This window comes from Penicillium cosmopolitanum, assembly GCF_028827165.1.
Source record: "Penicillium cosmopolitanum strain IBT 29677 chromosome Unknown utg000011l:1.0-3548175.0:1.0-3550911.0, whole genome shotgun sequence".
NCBI lineage: Eukaryota > Fungi > Ascomycota > Eurotiomycetes > Eurotiales > Aspergillaceae > Penicillium > Penicillium cosmopolitanum.
This window is the reverse complement of record NW_026622681.1, coordinates 2645174-2659766: the sequence shown is the minus strand read 5'-3', so window position 1 is coordinate 2659766 and position 14593 is coordinate 2645174. Positions and strand designations below refer to the sequence as shown.

General features: G+C 51.6%; 7 protein-coding genes across 7 annotated transcripts; 5 read left to right on the top strand and 2 right to left on the bottom strand.

Annotated features, from left to right (window-relative positions):
- Positions 1-27: 27 nt before the first annotated feature.
- N7509_012497 (uncharacterized protein) lies at positions 28-2250 on the bottom strand (the record flags this gene model as incomplete). The annotated part of the gene is made up of 4 exons (XM_056637134.1): positions 28-293; positions 383-1167; positions 1352-1928; positions 1983-2250. The coding sequence occupies 4 exons, from the start codon at positions 2248-2250 to the stop codon at positions 28-30; spliced, it is 1896 nt and encodes a 631-aa protein (XP_056483164.1).
- A 23-nt stretch (positions 2251-2273) lies between these two features.
- On the top strand, positions 2274-3441 carry N7509_012496 (uncharacterized protein; the record flags this gene model as incomplete). The annotated part of the gene is made up of 3 exons (XM_056637133.1): positions 2274-2750; positions 2879-3306; positions 3423-3441. 3 exons carry the CDS (start codon positions 2274-2276, stop codon positions 3439-3441), a joined length of 924 nt encoding a protein of 307 aa, XP_056483163.1.
- Positions 3442-4106: 665 nt separating this feature from the next.
- Positions 4107-5327, top strand: N7509_012495 (5'-methylthioadenosine/S-adenosylhomocysteine nucleosidase family protein; the record flags this gene model as incomplete). The annotated part of the gene is made up of 1 exon (XM_056637132.1): positions 4107-5327. The coding sequence occupies one exon, from the start codon at positions 4107-4109 to the stop codon at positions 5325-5327; it is 1221 nt and encodes a 406-aa protein (XP_056483162.1).
- Positions 5328-5653: 326 nt separating this feature from the next.
- On the bottom strand, positions 5654-7079 carry N7509_012494 (alanine--glyoxylate transaminase; the record flags this gene model as incomplete). Its single annotated transcript, XM_056637131.1, has 2 exons — positions 5654-6725; positions 6796-7079. 2 exons carry the CDS (start codon positions 7077-7079, stop codon positions 5654-5656), a joined length of 1356 nt encoding a protein of 451 aa, XP_056483161.1.
- A 1040-nt stretch (positions 7080-8119) lies between these two features.
- Positions 8120-9008, top strand: N7509_012493 (vacuolar protein sorting-associated protein 29; the record flags this gene model as incomplete). Its single annotated transcript, XM_056637130.1, has 3 exons — positions 8120-8176; positions 8304-8750; positions 8814-9008. The coding sequence occupies 3 exons, from the start codon at positions 8120-8122 to the stop codon at positions 9006-9008; spliced, it is 699 nt and encodes a 232-aa protein (XP_056483160.1).
- Positions 9009-9915: 907 nt separating this feature from the next.
- On the top strand, positions 9916-10568 carry N7509_012492 (polyadenylate-binding protein; the record flags this gene model as incomplete). The annotated part of the gene is made up of 3 exons (XM_056637129.1): positions 9916-10157; positions 10261-10348; positions 10428-10568. 3 exons carry the CDS (start codon positions 9916-9918, stop codon positions 10566-10568), a joined length of 471 nt encoding a protein of 156 aa, XP_056483159.1.
- A 769-nt stretch (positions 10569-11337) lies between these two features.
- Positions 11338-14471, top strand: N7509_012491 (NEDD4 family E3 ubiquitin-protein ligase; the record flags this gene model as incomplete). Its single annotated transcript, XM_056637128.1, has 10 exons — positions 11338-11357; positions 11443-11465; positions 11563-11601; positions 11723-11828; positions 11933-12066; positions 12138-12332; positions 12406-13372; positions 13438-13731; positions 13785-13922; positions 13976-14471. 10 exons carry the CDS (start codon positions 11338-11340, stop codon positions 14469-14471), a joined length of 2412 nt encoding a protein of 803 aa, XP_056483158.1.
- Positions 14472-14593: the final 122 nt, after the last annotated feature.

Below are 14593 nucleotides of genomic sequence, written 5' to 3'. Positions count from 1 at the left end.
TTTTCAGCCGCAGCCTTCACCACCTCTTCAGTGATAGTGATATCGTCCCCCCCGCCGCTCGAGAAGCAGTGCCATCACTTCTTTGCCGGTCATCATATTTCCAGCTGCAGCCTTCACCACCTCTTCCGTGATGTTGATCTCGTCCCCCAGCTGGTCGAGAAGCAGTGCCATAATTTCTCGGCCATTGTATATATTTCCAGCCGCCTTCACGACCTCTTCGGTTATTGCAGCATCATTTGCCCGCGGGTCAAGACGCAGCTCCATCATCCTGGCAGAGGTTGAAATGCTTTCACCTATCAGGAAAGAGAGTTTAGTCAACACGGAGGCTTCAGAAAAGTAGGTAGATGGCCCACTCGAATGGAAAAGTTACCCGCAAACTCACCTGGCAGAACCTTCTCGTCCGTCGCTGATAGCGGGGGCAAATCTGGGTCGTAGGGCATTGGTAACGGATTCGGTTCCTCTGGATCGTTATCCAGAATTTGTAACCAATCGCCTGTACCTGACTGCCCTAATATTCCATGCGGGACTTGTTCGAGAAGATCCTCTGTAAGTTGTTGTTTTTGTTCCTCGTGCATAGAATTTGCTGGTGCTCTGGAATCTGAGCCAGCAATGCTCCCCGGCTTCGTGGCCAGGGCTGACCCTTCAGAAGAAGTCGACAGGACCTCGGACCGGCAGCTGTCAACGTCAAAGTAGGAATGCTGGTTGAAAAAAGCCCCGAATTCTTCTTCGTCCCCCTCCCCCTTATCATCAGTTCCTTCAAAGCCTTCTCTCGGTGCCCATGGCAAAGACCTCAGTGAAAAGGAGTGAATATGCTCAGCCGCGTGGTCAAGCAGGGCGTTTTGGTCATCACTCTCAAAGCAGCAAAGTGGACAGGCGGAAACTTTCAGAGGCACTTTACGCCGCCATGCTAAGCGTAGCATAGGTATCTGCTGTGGCTTAATCCCCTTGCTATGCTGCTGTTCAATATGTGCTGTGAAGTGGCTCGATTCCCTGAAAGTGGCATATATGTTCTTCTGGGAGCATGCACGACATTCCCACTGCTCTATGCCCCAATGCTCTTTCTCCATGTGGCTTAACCAAGTTTCTTTACTCATATAGAACGTGTTAGTCTCAGGACAGTCCTCGAAAATACATGTGTACGGTAAAATATCTCCCATCAGATGCTTCCTGTTTAAAAAATAAGACTCATCAGATCGAGTCACTGTTTTTGGGAAGATAGACTTACTTCCACTGGTTGCTTCGCCCTACCGCGACAGGAAGAGACTGACAGCAACAAGGACAAGTGAAAACCATTTGATCATTGTGGAGAGGCGGGGGCTTTGGATAAGAGACTCGAGAGCTTGTTACTGACACGACTGTCGTTGTAGGCCCGGTTATCTGCTTCGGTTGAATCACAATTGCTTCGTCCACCAGCGTGGCAGTTGTCGTAGATTGAGCATGTAGGTCATCTTTTATATCTGTCCTCTCTCCTTGTGAAAGGGAAGCTGTCTCGTCAACTTCCGAACACGTCTGCTTCATCAATGCTGATTTCTCATCTAATTTGTTAATTCGGTGTCTGGAAGTGATTCCTAGCTTCTGAGCATGTTTCTGTGAGTATATAAAACGATTTCGCCGTGTTAAGTTAGCTTCGATCATCCGTAATTGAATCCGGGTCAATCTTGCTGGGTCAAGCTGTTGTTTGCTTGAATCCGATGTTCCATGCTTGTCGGGGTGTATCAGGAGGAGGATTTCAAGGTGTCGGCGCAGGGAACAAATTTGGGGACTGTTGGGATCGAATGAACTGTCTGCCTTTTGAAGTCGGGACCGGGTTCCGGCTTTTCGAATCGCCACCGTAAGTTTTGTGAGCTGGTCCAAACTGTCTTCGACATCCTTCATTCTGGCTAATTCTTCGCTAGAAAGCTCCACCGCAGTAGCCTCAACTTTTTGGCCTAGGACGCGGAGTCAGATAGAGTAGAGAGTTCTATCCAGGGATACATTCATACCTCCATCTATGCATTTTTGCACCAGAATCCTCAACATCAACAACAGATTGACCAGGATAGAGTGGGCTTGCGGGTGGTTGTCGCGTAGTCGATGATCCAGCGAGGCTTTCCCTGTGGCAGAAGCACCGGCGCCAGTAGACCAGATATTAAAATCCGCCAGCCTATTCTCAGCCCATTCTTGTCTCATTAGCCGTAGGACTGTCGTGGCCGTCCTAAAGACGTCACGACATGTTGTGGCAGCGTCAAAGATTGTAGACAGTTCTGACATGGTAAGAGCTGTTCCTCGTGACCATGTGCCGACGTGGAGAGCAAAGCACTGATCGACGGAAGTTTCAAATCGCTCGAGGCAACATCATATGTGTCGTCTTTCTCAACGAGATGAGCGTATACCGCGATACCCAGGGAAACAGACGGTGTGTACCCCGCCATGCCTCATGCGAGGTTGGGCAGGGATGCTGTCACGTGGGATATGAACGTCAGCTTTCACTTTCAGCTTTCCTCGTGTTCTTCCAGTGGAAGCCCATCGCCACCAGCAGGTGGAGTCAGGGAGTGTCATCCAAGATGGACAATATCCTCGATCTGTGTTGGGATGTCTTTCCTTGGATCAGCATCCAAGCAACCCGTCTTGGCCTGGAAATGCAAGATAACAGATTCGCTCAGCTAGGCGGCCAAATGTTCATCTTGAGTCAACAAAATCCCCCCTCGGGCCAGAGAGAAATACATGACAAGCTGCTCAAGGTTGTAACGCTCGTTAACAAAGCTTGTTCTGTAAGTGAAATTGTTCAGTCCGTATAGCAAGCCGGAAAATGCACCATAGCTTATTACCGGAACAACTCACAACCTAGGCCCACAGATCCGGACATTACAGAGATAATAGGTCTTTTGACGCACTCCAGAGGATATCTGAGTACATGTACTCAAATACGCCTGAGGAGAAAATACTTATTAGCGATATTCGACGTAGCCTGCCACAGTTCGTCCAGCAGAACCCCGAGTACCATTCCCTCCTTTGGTTCATCACAGATTGCCTGCACGCAATGGATCCGCCAGACGCCCTTCCTGATGAGCAGATACGCTTATATGATAAGGATACCAAATACCCTGCGCGGGTCAGCAATGCCCTTCATACCCAACTGCGAATGTACTCAGCATGTTCGTGTAGCACGCAACACCTTGATCACGCCTGGCTGCGACTGGATCCTGAGAATGATAAGCAAGATGATGAGGATATTCCATTCGACCTAGTGTTTTCAGCAGGCCACACTTCGTGTGGCATGACCAACTGTCAGTTACAGTGGAAAGAGGTGAAAATATCGGTTGCTAGGTATGAACAGTGTGAAATTTCTAAGAATGGGCTAAGTTAGCTAACATTCTGCTTCTCATACTTTCGTAGAAAAGAAAAACCACCGGGAAACAGACAAGTCGCATTCGCTATCCAAGGTTCGAGCCCATCGCCTAGGATATTGAGCAAGTCACCTCTACAACATAGTCTCCGAAAAGTCAAACTCGGAGAATTCTGCAGGATGATTGGATGTGAGAACAGCAAACCCATCCAGTTCCACATCCAAAACAACGCAATGAAGCTCGCCGACGTCGTCGACGGGACCGCCTGGAGACGTTTCCTCCCCCAAGCGAGTATCCCTCTTTCAGAGTGGCTGAAAAATACAGCATATCTCTCCAACAGGGTGAAAATAACGTTGGCATATACAATTGCGAGGTCAGTGTGGCAGTACTATAATTCGTATTGGATGGCGAAACCGTGGACGCATGAAAATATCCACATGATGGTGGAGAAGATCACCGATCGGAACCACACCCAACCACATCTTTATTTTACCACGAAACTTCAAAAGTGTAAGAAGGACCAAATACTGGACTACTGCATCGCGGACGACATTTGTCATATGTATCCCAGTATTCTTGCGCTGGGGGTTGTTCTCATTGAGATTGCAGCCATGGAACCGTCCAGACCTAAGTCTCCTCATCACCTCTTCGATGAAACCACGATCAATGATTACTATGAGTGGGCATGGATCACGGCAAACCGCAGTAACTTGGGGAGTACGATCGGAGCGGCTTATGAAGCGGTTGTAAACAACTGTCTTGATGCCGAACTATTTAGAGATGGCCCTGGTGACCCGTCGAAACACGAAGAAGACCTTGAAACCAGGCAGTCCCTTCTCTATGACAACGTCGTGTTACCCCCTCCGGGCGCTGTATCATGCATACAAGGATGACTGGGAAATCCAGGGAATCCCCAACTTGGAAGTTTCCAGCTCTCCAAAGGTGCATCAGACAGAACACCCATCCCTTTCAAAATCTGCCCGTCGTTCCCAATTCACCGTCGCTATTTTCTGTGCGTTAACCTTGGAAGCAGACGCCGTCAATGAGGTTTTTGAGGAGATTTGGGATGAGGAACACGAGAACTACGGCAGAGCAGCCGGAGATCACAACACGTACACCCTGGGCAAAATCTTTCGCCATAATGTCGTTCTCGTCCATATGGCTGGCATGGGGAAAGGCGCCGCATCACAGGCAGCCTCGAGTATACGATTTAGCTATCCGGAAATCAAGCTTGCGCTTGTGGTTGGAATATGCGGGGGTGTTCCATCATATTTAGACGGCAAGGATGACATCATCTTGGGAGATGTTATGATCAGTGATGGGATCGTCCAATATGACTTCGGGAGACAATTTCCCGATACCTTTTTGAGCAAAGCGGGACCAGAGGTTGTTGCTCGACCTCGCCCCGAAATTCGGGGCATGTTGGCGAAACTGAAGGGGATGCAAGGGCAAAAACGCCTGGAAACAAAGCTTTGTCAATACCTCAGAGTGTTGCAGGATAGGCTTGGCCCCAAAAGAGCTGGCTACCCAGGCATCGACAAAGACGAGCTGTTCTGCTCTACATACCAACACAAGCATCGAAATAGAGCAGCATGCAAAATATGCAGTGCCTGTGGAGGTGGCACAGAATCAGTATGCAAAGAGGCGCGAGAACTAACTTGCCAACAGCTTGGATGCCAGAAGGGGCTGCTGGTCCCACGCAAACGATTACAGGAAGCATCAATGAGGGGTCGCCCTCCAGAAGCCAAAGTCCGCTTCGGTTTTGTTGGCTCTGGAGATACAGTCATGAAATCTGGCCAACATCGTGATGAAATTGCGACGCGACATAATCTTATCGCTTTGGAAATGGAGGCTTCGGGAGTTTGGGATAATTTGCCGTGCCTTGTCATCAAAGGCGTGTGCGATTATGCCGATAGCCATAAGAATAAATATTGGCAAAACTATGCTGCTGCTACAGCTGCAGCCTGCATGAAGGCTGTATTGGAGGAATATGTGGTATGATAGTAGATGGACTTTGCTCAACTTATACATAATTGGTGGTGGTTTTGGCGCCTGTCCCAGTGCTACTTCGCATCGCACGTTCCGATCGTGCTGCTTCGAGCATCCTACCCCGTCTCACTAGGTAGTAGAATTATATAAGTACATACCAGTCATAAATTACACAAGGGCATGCTTGTATCTACGACCCAAGTTCAAGTTTCAAGCTGTTATCCATGAACACTTGCCACGCATTGCACACACTGGCCCTACTGTATATGCTACACCTCTAAGAACGAAATAGTCTATAATAATCATTCAATTTATAGATTTATAGAACATAACAAAATCTACAGACCCTTCGCCTGCTTAGCCTCAACAAGCGCCTCCTTCAGCGCACCCAGAGCATTATCAATATCCTTACGGTTAGGATCAGAGATACTAACACCCATGTGACCGAAACGGATATACTTAGTAGCAATCTCCTTGTGCAGACCAGCTGCAAAGATAACGCCACGCTTCAGCAGACCAGGCAAGACATCGGGAGGAGCCAGACCATCAGGAAGATACATGGCCGTCATACCATGAGCCTGAGCATCCGGGTTAGGAGCAAGCTGCTTAAGACCGAGCTCAGCAATCGCAGCCTTAACCTTATCCGAAGCCTTGGTGTGAATAGCGAACGTCTCGGGCATACCACGAGCAGTGATCTGGCTAAGGGAAGTGTGCAGAGCATGCACGAGCTGTGTGGGAGGAGTAGCGAAGTAACTCGGCTTGTTGTTCTCATAGTTCTGCATAATTGGCAGCCACTTCTCGATACTGGCGTAGTATGTTGCTGCGGGGGTCTTGCGGGATTGAGCGGCTTGGATCGCGCGGCCGGAGACCATTACGATGCTCAGACCTGGTGGACATCCGATTGCCTTCTGGGATGCGGTGACGACGGCATCAAGGTCCCACTGGTCGAAGGCGATTTCCTCGGATCCGACACTGCAGACGCCGTCGACGACGACGAGGGTGTTGGGGCTGACGCGGCGGGTGATTTCGGCCACGCGCTTGATGTCATTGAGCACGCCGGTCGAGGTGTCGACGTGGGTGATTGTGATGACCTTGTAGGGCTTGGACTGGAGGGCTTTCTCGACTTCTTCGAAGGCGGGGCGCTCGCCGATCGGGCAGCGGAGGTGGTCGACGTTGGCGCCGTAGGTGGTGAGGCAGGTACCGAAGGCGTCGCCGAAGTAGCCGGTGTTTAGGACGAGGGCGTTCTCGCCGCGCTCGACGAGGTTGGCGGAAACGAGGTCCCAGCCGAGGGTGCCGCTGCCGGCGATGATAAAGGGCTGTGCGGCAGGGTTGGTGGACTGGAAGAGCTTGCGGGTGAGGGAGATGGTCTCGCCGAAGACCTTGACGAAGCCGGGAGCGACGTGGCTCTCACTGGAGGGGTCAATTGATGTTAGTGGGGGGAGGTTATGGGAATGGAGGGGTAGGGGGGGTTTGAACTCACGCATAGTGGGACATGGACTGGAGGACAGCATCATCGAACTCGATGGGGCCCGGGATGAGCAGAGTGTTGTGAGGGGCTTGAGTAGACATGTTGGATTGGGTGGGTTGGGGCTCGGGGGGAGGTGAAGGAGGAATGGAACGGTCGACGGGTTTATATTCAACGTCGTCAGGAGCGAGAGAGTTTCTTTTGGTCGAGAAGGGAGTGTTCAGTTCAGGCAACGGGAGACGCTGGTCCAGGTGTCTGGAGATCAGGCTCAATCGTTGCTGGGTGGACTTGGTCGACATCCGATTGCGGCGGGGTGTGCCGCGGGGTAATTGGTTGGATTGGCTGAGTTGATTGGATTGCGTAGTACCTTGGGCGATTTGCTTGTGAATTCCCGAGGAAAACTTGGTGGTGCTGGTACACTGGGACTGCTGGCACTGCTGGAGTATCGGGGATCGCCGCCGAGTCACCCGGGGAGTCTGGCGAGAGAGGAGAGGGGATTGGTTGCGTCGGAGGACAGCCGAAGTATACCACTCGGAAGGGCTTGCGAAGGACAGTGGAGTGGAGTGCAATGGAAGAGGAGAAGGAGGCTATTTATTGCAGAAGGGAGGAGCTGAATCTCAGAGGAAATTTCCCACCCGTCGGTGAATGACGGCCGGGGCCGATGGGGGAGGAGAGAAGGGGGAGAGGAATGAACTACCATTTTGAGCGGGAAGAGTAGGAATTCGGAATCTATTCTATATTCTATGTGAAGATTGTATACTACCTGGAATGTAGTATGTAAAATGTATACTAGTATGCTACACAGTATACACAGTTGTGCTGTGACTACGGGAGGCCATCCGATATCCTACTATGCAGGGTATACCCTATACTCCAGGGTGGAGATATAGTATGGAACAGAGTATAGATGGCCATATAGTCAGACATTTACAGATGAATATTAGAAAGCAGAGTATATCACAATAATTATATGATATTTTACTAACCTAGAATATACAATGCATCACTATAGACTACAATGGTAGAGGATAGCATTCACACCCATACTCTGTTCCATACTATACCACTACTACTACGACCAGTCCACACTCTCCGCTGTACTCGCCATTCTAGAGATCCAAGCACTCGGAGAGCTCCGCAGAGAACCCAATTCCCCCAGATCTCGATTGGCCAACCCGACCCGAATTCTTGCCAGTCGGACGAGAAGAGTGTTCGGGGCGATGAACCAACCAGATGGACTCCGCGCTAATCCCGACTCCGCAAACCCGCCATTCTCCATTCTCCATCCCCTCTTAGCTGCTTCTAGCTTGTCCTAGAGCTCCTCCCTCCAATTCCAGCCATGACCGCCCGTCTTGTCCTGGTCATCGGTGACCTATTCATTCCCGACCGTGCTCCTGTGAGTTTGGATCTACTCCTCCACGTCTTCTCAGGCCTGTCCCTCACTGCGTTGTCCCGCTAACCACCGCCCCAGGACCTCCCACCCAAGGTATACCTCACCCGCCCTCACCGAACCCTATATCTAGACCTTGCAATTGACCCCTCACCACCTTCTGATAGTTTCGGAAACTCCTCTCCCCGGAAAGATCGGCCAGATCCTATGTCTGGGCAACTGCACCGACCGCGAGACCTATGAGTACCTCCGCGGGGTCGCCCCGGACCTGCAAATGGTCAAGGGCGACTTTGACGTTGACTCACCCAACCTCCCCATCTCTAAGATCGTTGAACATGGGAACCTGCGCATCGGATTTACCCATGGACACACCATCGTCCCGAATGGCGATGCCGACGCCCTCTTGATTGCTGCCCGCCAAATGGATGTCGACATATTGCTCTGGGGCGGCACCCATCGCTTCGAGGCATTCGAGATGGAGGGTCACTTCTTTATCAACCCGGGAAGTGCCACCGGTGCTCTGAGCTCGGGATTCTGGCCAGAGGGCGAAGAGCCGACGCCGAGCTTCTGCTTGATGGATGTGAGTCGATGCAATACAAATGGGATAAGATATACGTGGATGCTAATACGGTGACTGTGACAGATCCAAGGCGATGTCCTTGTTCTCTACGTCTACCAGCTCAAGACCGACCCCAACGGTATCGAAAATGTGTCTGTGGAGAAGGTTTCTTTCCGTAAGAACCGCGCGCCAGATGCTGCAACGGCAACAACGACGGCGGCGGCGGCACCGGCACCAGCAGCAGCAGCAGCAGCAGCAGCAACAACTGCTGACTCGTGAGCTTGCCCCAGGGTGGACGACCCTGATTATTCGTTCGACCTATCAACACTATATGATTCACCCTGTACATAGTCTCTCTGTTCCCGCATACTGTACGCCGTACTGTCTGGCCTTTTTGATATCTGCTTGCAATGGAATGATACCTATTCTTAGAACGAGTGTAGCCAACTACTCGATCGGAAGATGCTCTGCCCAAACTCATTTAAACCTTTCCTCGATCAAATATTATATTCTGCAATAAATTGAACACATGTCCTCCTCATCCCCCATACAAATATACCTGGGCACGCTTGATCACATCGCAGCCTGGATTACCGGATCAGGACTAGCGTCTGGAGCCAAAGCCAGCGCGCCTCATCCGCCCCGCATGGAAAGATCTCCCATGGACCTTCACGTCCACAATTCTTTGACGACCGTTCTTTCAGGGCCTTTCAATCGCCCATATCGTTCCAGTTCTTCTTAATTCCATTCTAGCACGATATCCCCCCACCCTCTCTCCCTCCTCCCTTGTCGCCTTATACCTCCCTCCCAGCCGCCCTATTCTTGCCGCTGCCCGACAACCCGAATTATCAATCGAGCCCGTTTTCATTTTCTTCACAACATCCCACATAATGTCCGCCGAAGGAGCAGAGATCAAGGAGGAGCAGCTTCCTCCCCAGGAAGAGGGGGTTGATGACGAGGTTCGTGTGATCAAAGATATTTCCTCTCCAGCAATCGCGCCTCGACTCCGTGCGACAAGGTGATCCCGCAAGAGGTAGCTTTGGAGTAGTCGAGCTTTGGCTGGGCCAAGCCAAGCGAGCGACCACCACGACCAATTCAACGCACAGCAATGCAAAGCAAAGCAAAATAAAACAGGATGAACACCGGCTAATGCGGATATCCAATTCCTCAGGAAGAAATCGCCGCGATGAAGCGCCGGGTCGCCGAGATGGAGTCCGAAGCCGCAAAGCTGAAAGAAATGCAACAATCCCTCGATGCGGAGGCCGAAGGTCTCCAAGAGAACAAGGAAGATATCGATGCCCGGAGCGTCTTTGTCGGTAATGTGGACTATGGCGCGTCACCGGAGGAGATCCAGTCGCATTTCCAGAGCTGTGGCTCCATCAATCGAGTCACTATTCTGCTGGATAAGTTCAGTGGTCAGCCGAAGGGGTGAGTTTAGCATGCACTTGCACTTGCACAGCACAGCACAGCACAGCGTGGAAGGTGGAATAGGTGGAACAATGCTGATCGGTTCTATCTATCTGATTATTAGATACGCCTACGTGGAATTCTCCGAGCCGAGTCTCGTGGCTAATGCGCTGGTTTTGAACGAGAGTGTCTTCCGTGGTCGCAACTTGAAGGTATGTTTCCCTTGTCCCTTCACCATTTTGTTTGTGCTCTGGACTGGACTAATCGCAGTCTCCTTCTCCCCTCTTATAGGTCACTCCTAAGCGTACCAACCTGCCTGGTATGACTCGCGGTCGTGGACGAGGTGCATTCCGTGGTGGACGTGGGCGAGGCCGTGGCACCTACCGCGGTGGTGGCTTTCGGGGACGCGGTCGTGGCTATGCTCCCTACTAAAGAGGATGAGAGTTCGCCGGCATCCGATGAACCCGATGAACCCGGTGTTCATCATCAATTTGTGTCCTCTGTTTCTCTCTCTCGTGGGATTCTGGCTATGGAGTTAAGAGACTAGGCTAGGCTAGGCTATAGGAAATGTACAATAACGAGTCTTTGCTGGGCTCGATGTGTAATCATGGAATGACTACAAGAGGGCAGAACCATCTAAAGTAAGCAGGTTAGTTGCAGTATCTATTTCGCTGCCTAGTAGCTAGTACTTAGTACCCAGTAACTAGCCTGTAAGTATCTAGTCCTATTATTATCAAGGCTCGCCACTGGCCATCCCGCCCGCACCCGCACTCCGACTTGACCTTGCCCAGTATTACGTACGCCAGATCAGCGAACAGAGGTTTCCAACCGGGCGCAGTGTGGCTGAGGTGGTTATTGTATTAGAAGTCAAGACTAACAGTGAAAAAGACCGGATTGAATCCATCTTGGCTGTGTCTAGTCTTGAGTGTCTTGTGTAGTTGAGCAGTGCAGTTCTCCCCACCACCACCACGCCCAGCCCAGCCCAGCCCGGCCCTTCCATTCTCCTTCTCCTCCTTCTCCTCCTTCAACCTTCAACCTCCCAATTCGAAACCTCCCCTCCTCCACTCATCACGCCCACCACGTCATTTCTGAGATTGGTCGTTATCCCTCCTTTCTTGTGCATGCGCTTTCCTGTCTCGCATCGGGCTTGATTGATCAGTCCTTTCGCTTTTAACGTGCTTGTCAACTCATTCAGGGCATCATGGCATCCAACCTGCCAGCGTACGTCTTTCACTTCGTTTCCCCTCCCTTTCCCTTCCCTCCGCATTTCTTTTTTCGCTGGCTGACATCCTTTCGCAACTTCTAGCCAGCCCAACCTTCGGGTCACGAGTAAGACTGCCTTTTTCCTCTTGGGAGCCCGGCGCCCTGCATCAGGCGGGACGCTGCGGGGTCCGCCTTCGATATCAGACTGACTAAATGATAATAGTTATCGCGGCCGACGGTCTCTACAAACGTGATGTCTTTCGTATGTTCTTTCCATGTCGATTACCCTGTGGCGATCTTTCCATCATCCATTCGAGACGATGCTCGGTCGAGCGTGGATGATCATCAGCGGCGGGGGGCTGACCAACAACTTTCACCATTAGGATTTCCCGACCCATTCGCTGTGGCCACTGTCGGAGGCGAGCAAACTCACACCACCTCGGTGATCAAAAAGACCTTGAATCCATACTGGAATGAACCCTTTGATCTGTACGTCGCAGCCCCCACTTTTTACCGCGAGCTTTGGTCTCGGCGTGGTGGTGATTCCGGATGGGACATATGTGGTGTTAACCGGTGGTCTTTTATCGAAACAGGAAAGTCAACGAAGACAGTATTCTCGCGATTCAAATTTTCGACCAAAAGAAGTTCAAGAAGAAGGATCAGGGTTTCCTCGGCGTCATCAACGTACGGATCGGCGATGTGATCGATCTACAGATGGGTGGTGATGGTATGACGCGATCGAGTCGTGACGAAAACTCGTCAAGGAACACTCTGTGCTAACTTCCGCCTCCCTTCTAGAAATGCTCACTCGCGACCTGAAAAAGTCCAATGATAACCTCGTCGTCCACGGCAAGCTGATCATTAACCTGTCAACTAACCTCGACGCACCCCACCCCAACCAGCAGAATGGGCTTCGACCTCAACATGCTCAATCTTCCACATCCAGTGGTCTTGTCCCACAAATCGCAGCACCCTCGTCGCAATCTCAGGCTAGTCCTAGCCATCTCGACAATTCTCCTGCTCCCGCCGCATCAAGTTCTTCGCTCAACAACCGCGCGTCGACCAGTGGGCCCCTCTCCACCCGCCAATGGAGCCGCTCCGCCCGGTGTCGGTGCCGCATCGCGTGCAAATCTGAGTTCATTCGAGGATAGTCAGGGTCGACTCCCCGCGGGCTGGGAGCGAAGGGAGGATAATCTGGGACGGACATACTACGTCGACCACAACACGCGAACTACCACCTGGTCACGACCATCCGCCAACTATAATGAGCAGAGCTCCCGCAATGAGCGCGCCGCCAACATGCAACTGGAGCGTCGCGCCCACCAGAGCCGAATGCTACCGGAGGATCGCACCGGCGCCAATTCGCCCAATTTGCCGGAAGGCCAAAGCACGCCGCCGCCAGGTGCTCCTCCTCCTGCTGCACCGGCCGCCGGGGGTTCAGCCCCTGGATCTCACGCCAATGCCGTTTCCATGATGGCGACGGGAGCCACCACTGCAGGCACTGGAGAGCTCCCGCCAGGATGGGAGCAACGATCCACGCCCGAGGGCCGCGCATACTTCGTGGACCACAATACCCGCACTACGACCTGGGTCGATCCTCGTCGGCAGCAGTACATCCGCATGTACGGTCAGAACCAGAACCAAGGAGGAAACAACACCACCATTCAACAGCAGCCCGTCTCTCAACTGGGACCTCTACCCAGTGGTTGGGAAATGCGTCTCACGAATACGGCTCGAGTGTACTTTGTCGACCACAACACCAAGACTACAACTTGGGACGATCCCAGATTGCCCTCCTCTTTGGATCAGGGTGTTCCTCAGTACAAGCGTGACTTCCGCCGCAAGCTGATCTACTTCCGATCCCAGCCTGCTTTGCGAATCATGTCTGGTCAATGCCATGTTAAGGTTCGCCGTAATAATATCTTCGAAGACTCTTACGCCGAGATCATGCGCCAGAGTGCTTCCGACCTGAAGAAGCGTTTGATGATTAAATTCGATGGGGAAGACGGTCTGGATTATGGTGGTCTTTCTCGGTATGCCCTCCTATTACCCTCCCCCCTGAAGCTTTGCTTTCGCTGGACCTCGCTAACCTTTTCAGTGAATTCTTTTTCCTTCTCTCTCACGAAATGTTCAACCCCTTCTACTGCCTTTTCGAATACTCCGCCCACGATAATTATACCCTGCAGATTAATCCTCACTCTGGCGTCAACCCCGAGCATCTCAATTACTTCAAGTTCATCGGCCGTGTTGTCGGTCTGGCGATCTTCCATCGTCGCTTCTTGGATTCCTTCTTCATTGGTGCTTTCTATAAGATGATGCTGAGGAAGAAGGTGACTCTTCAAGATATGGAGGGTGTGGACGAAGATTTACATCGAAACCTGGCGTGGACCTTGTAGGTTTTCCTTTCCTGAGAAAGCGATGATACCCAATACTAATCTCCGACAGGGACAATGACATCGAAGGGATCGTTGAACTTACCTTCTCTGTCGACGATGAGAAGTTTGGCGAGCGTCGCACTATTGATTTGATACCCGGTGGAGAGGAGATTAACGTCACCAACGAGAACAAGCCGCAGTACATTGAGTGAGTTGTTCACAGTTCCTGGATAATTGGAGTATTAACTAATAAATTTTCAGATTGGTTACGGAATGGAAGATTGTCAAGCGCGTGGAGGAGCAATTCAACGCATTCATGTCTGGTTTCAATGAGCTGATCCCCGCGGATCTGGTCAACGTCTTCGACGAGCGTGAACTGGAACTGCTGATTGGCGGTATCGCCGATATCGACGTGGACGACTGGAAGAAGCACACCGATTACCGCGGTTACCAGGAGCAGGACGAGGTTATTCAGAACTTCTGGAAGATCGTCCGCACTTGGGACGCGGAGCAAAAGTCGCGTCTGCTGCAGTTCACCACTGGTACCTCGCGTATTCCCGTCAACGGTTTCAAGGACTTGCAAGGTTCGGACGGTCCCAGACGATTCACTATTGAGAAGTCAGGAGATCCTGCCGCTTTGCCCAAGTCGCACACCTGCTTCAACCGTCTTGACCTACCGCCCTACAAGACCCATGACGCCCTGGAGCACAAGATGTCCATTGCAGTGGAGGAGACCCTTGGATTTGGACAGGAATAGAGAAAGCTTGGCTACCTACACCTGCTATAAATGCCCACTCCAACCAAATCAGATCAGATTATCTCCCTACAGCTCCAGCTCCATACCCCCAACCCGTTGTTTTCCTTTTTCAAATCCATCAT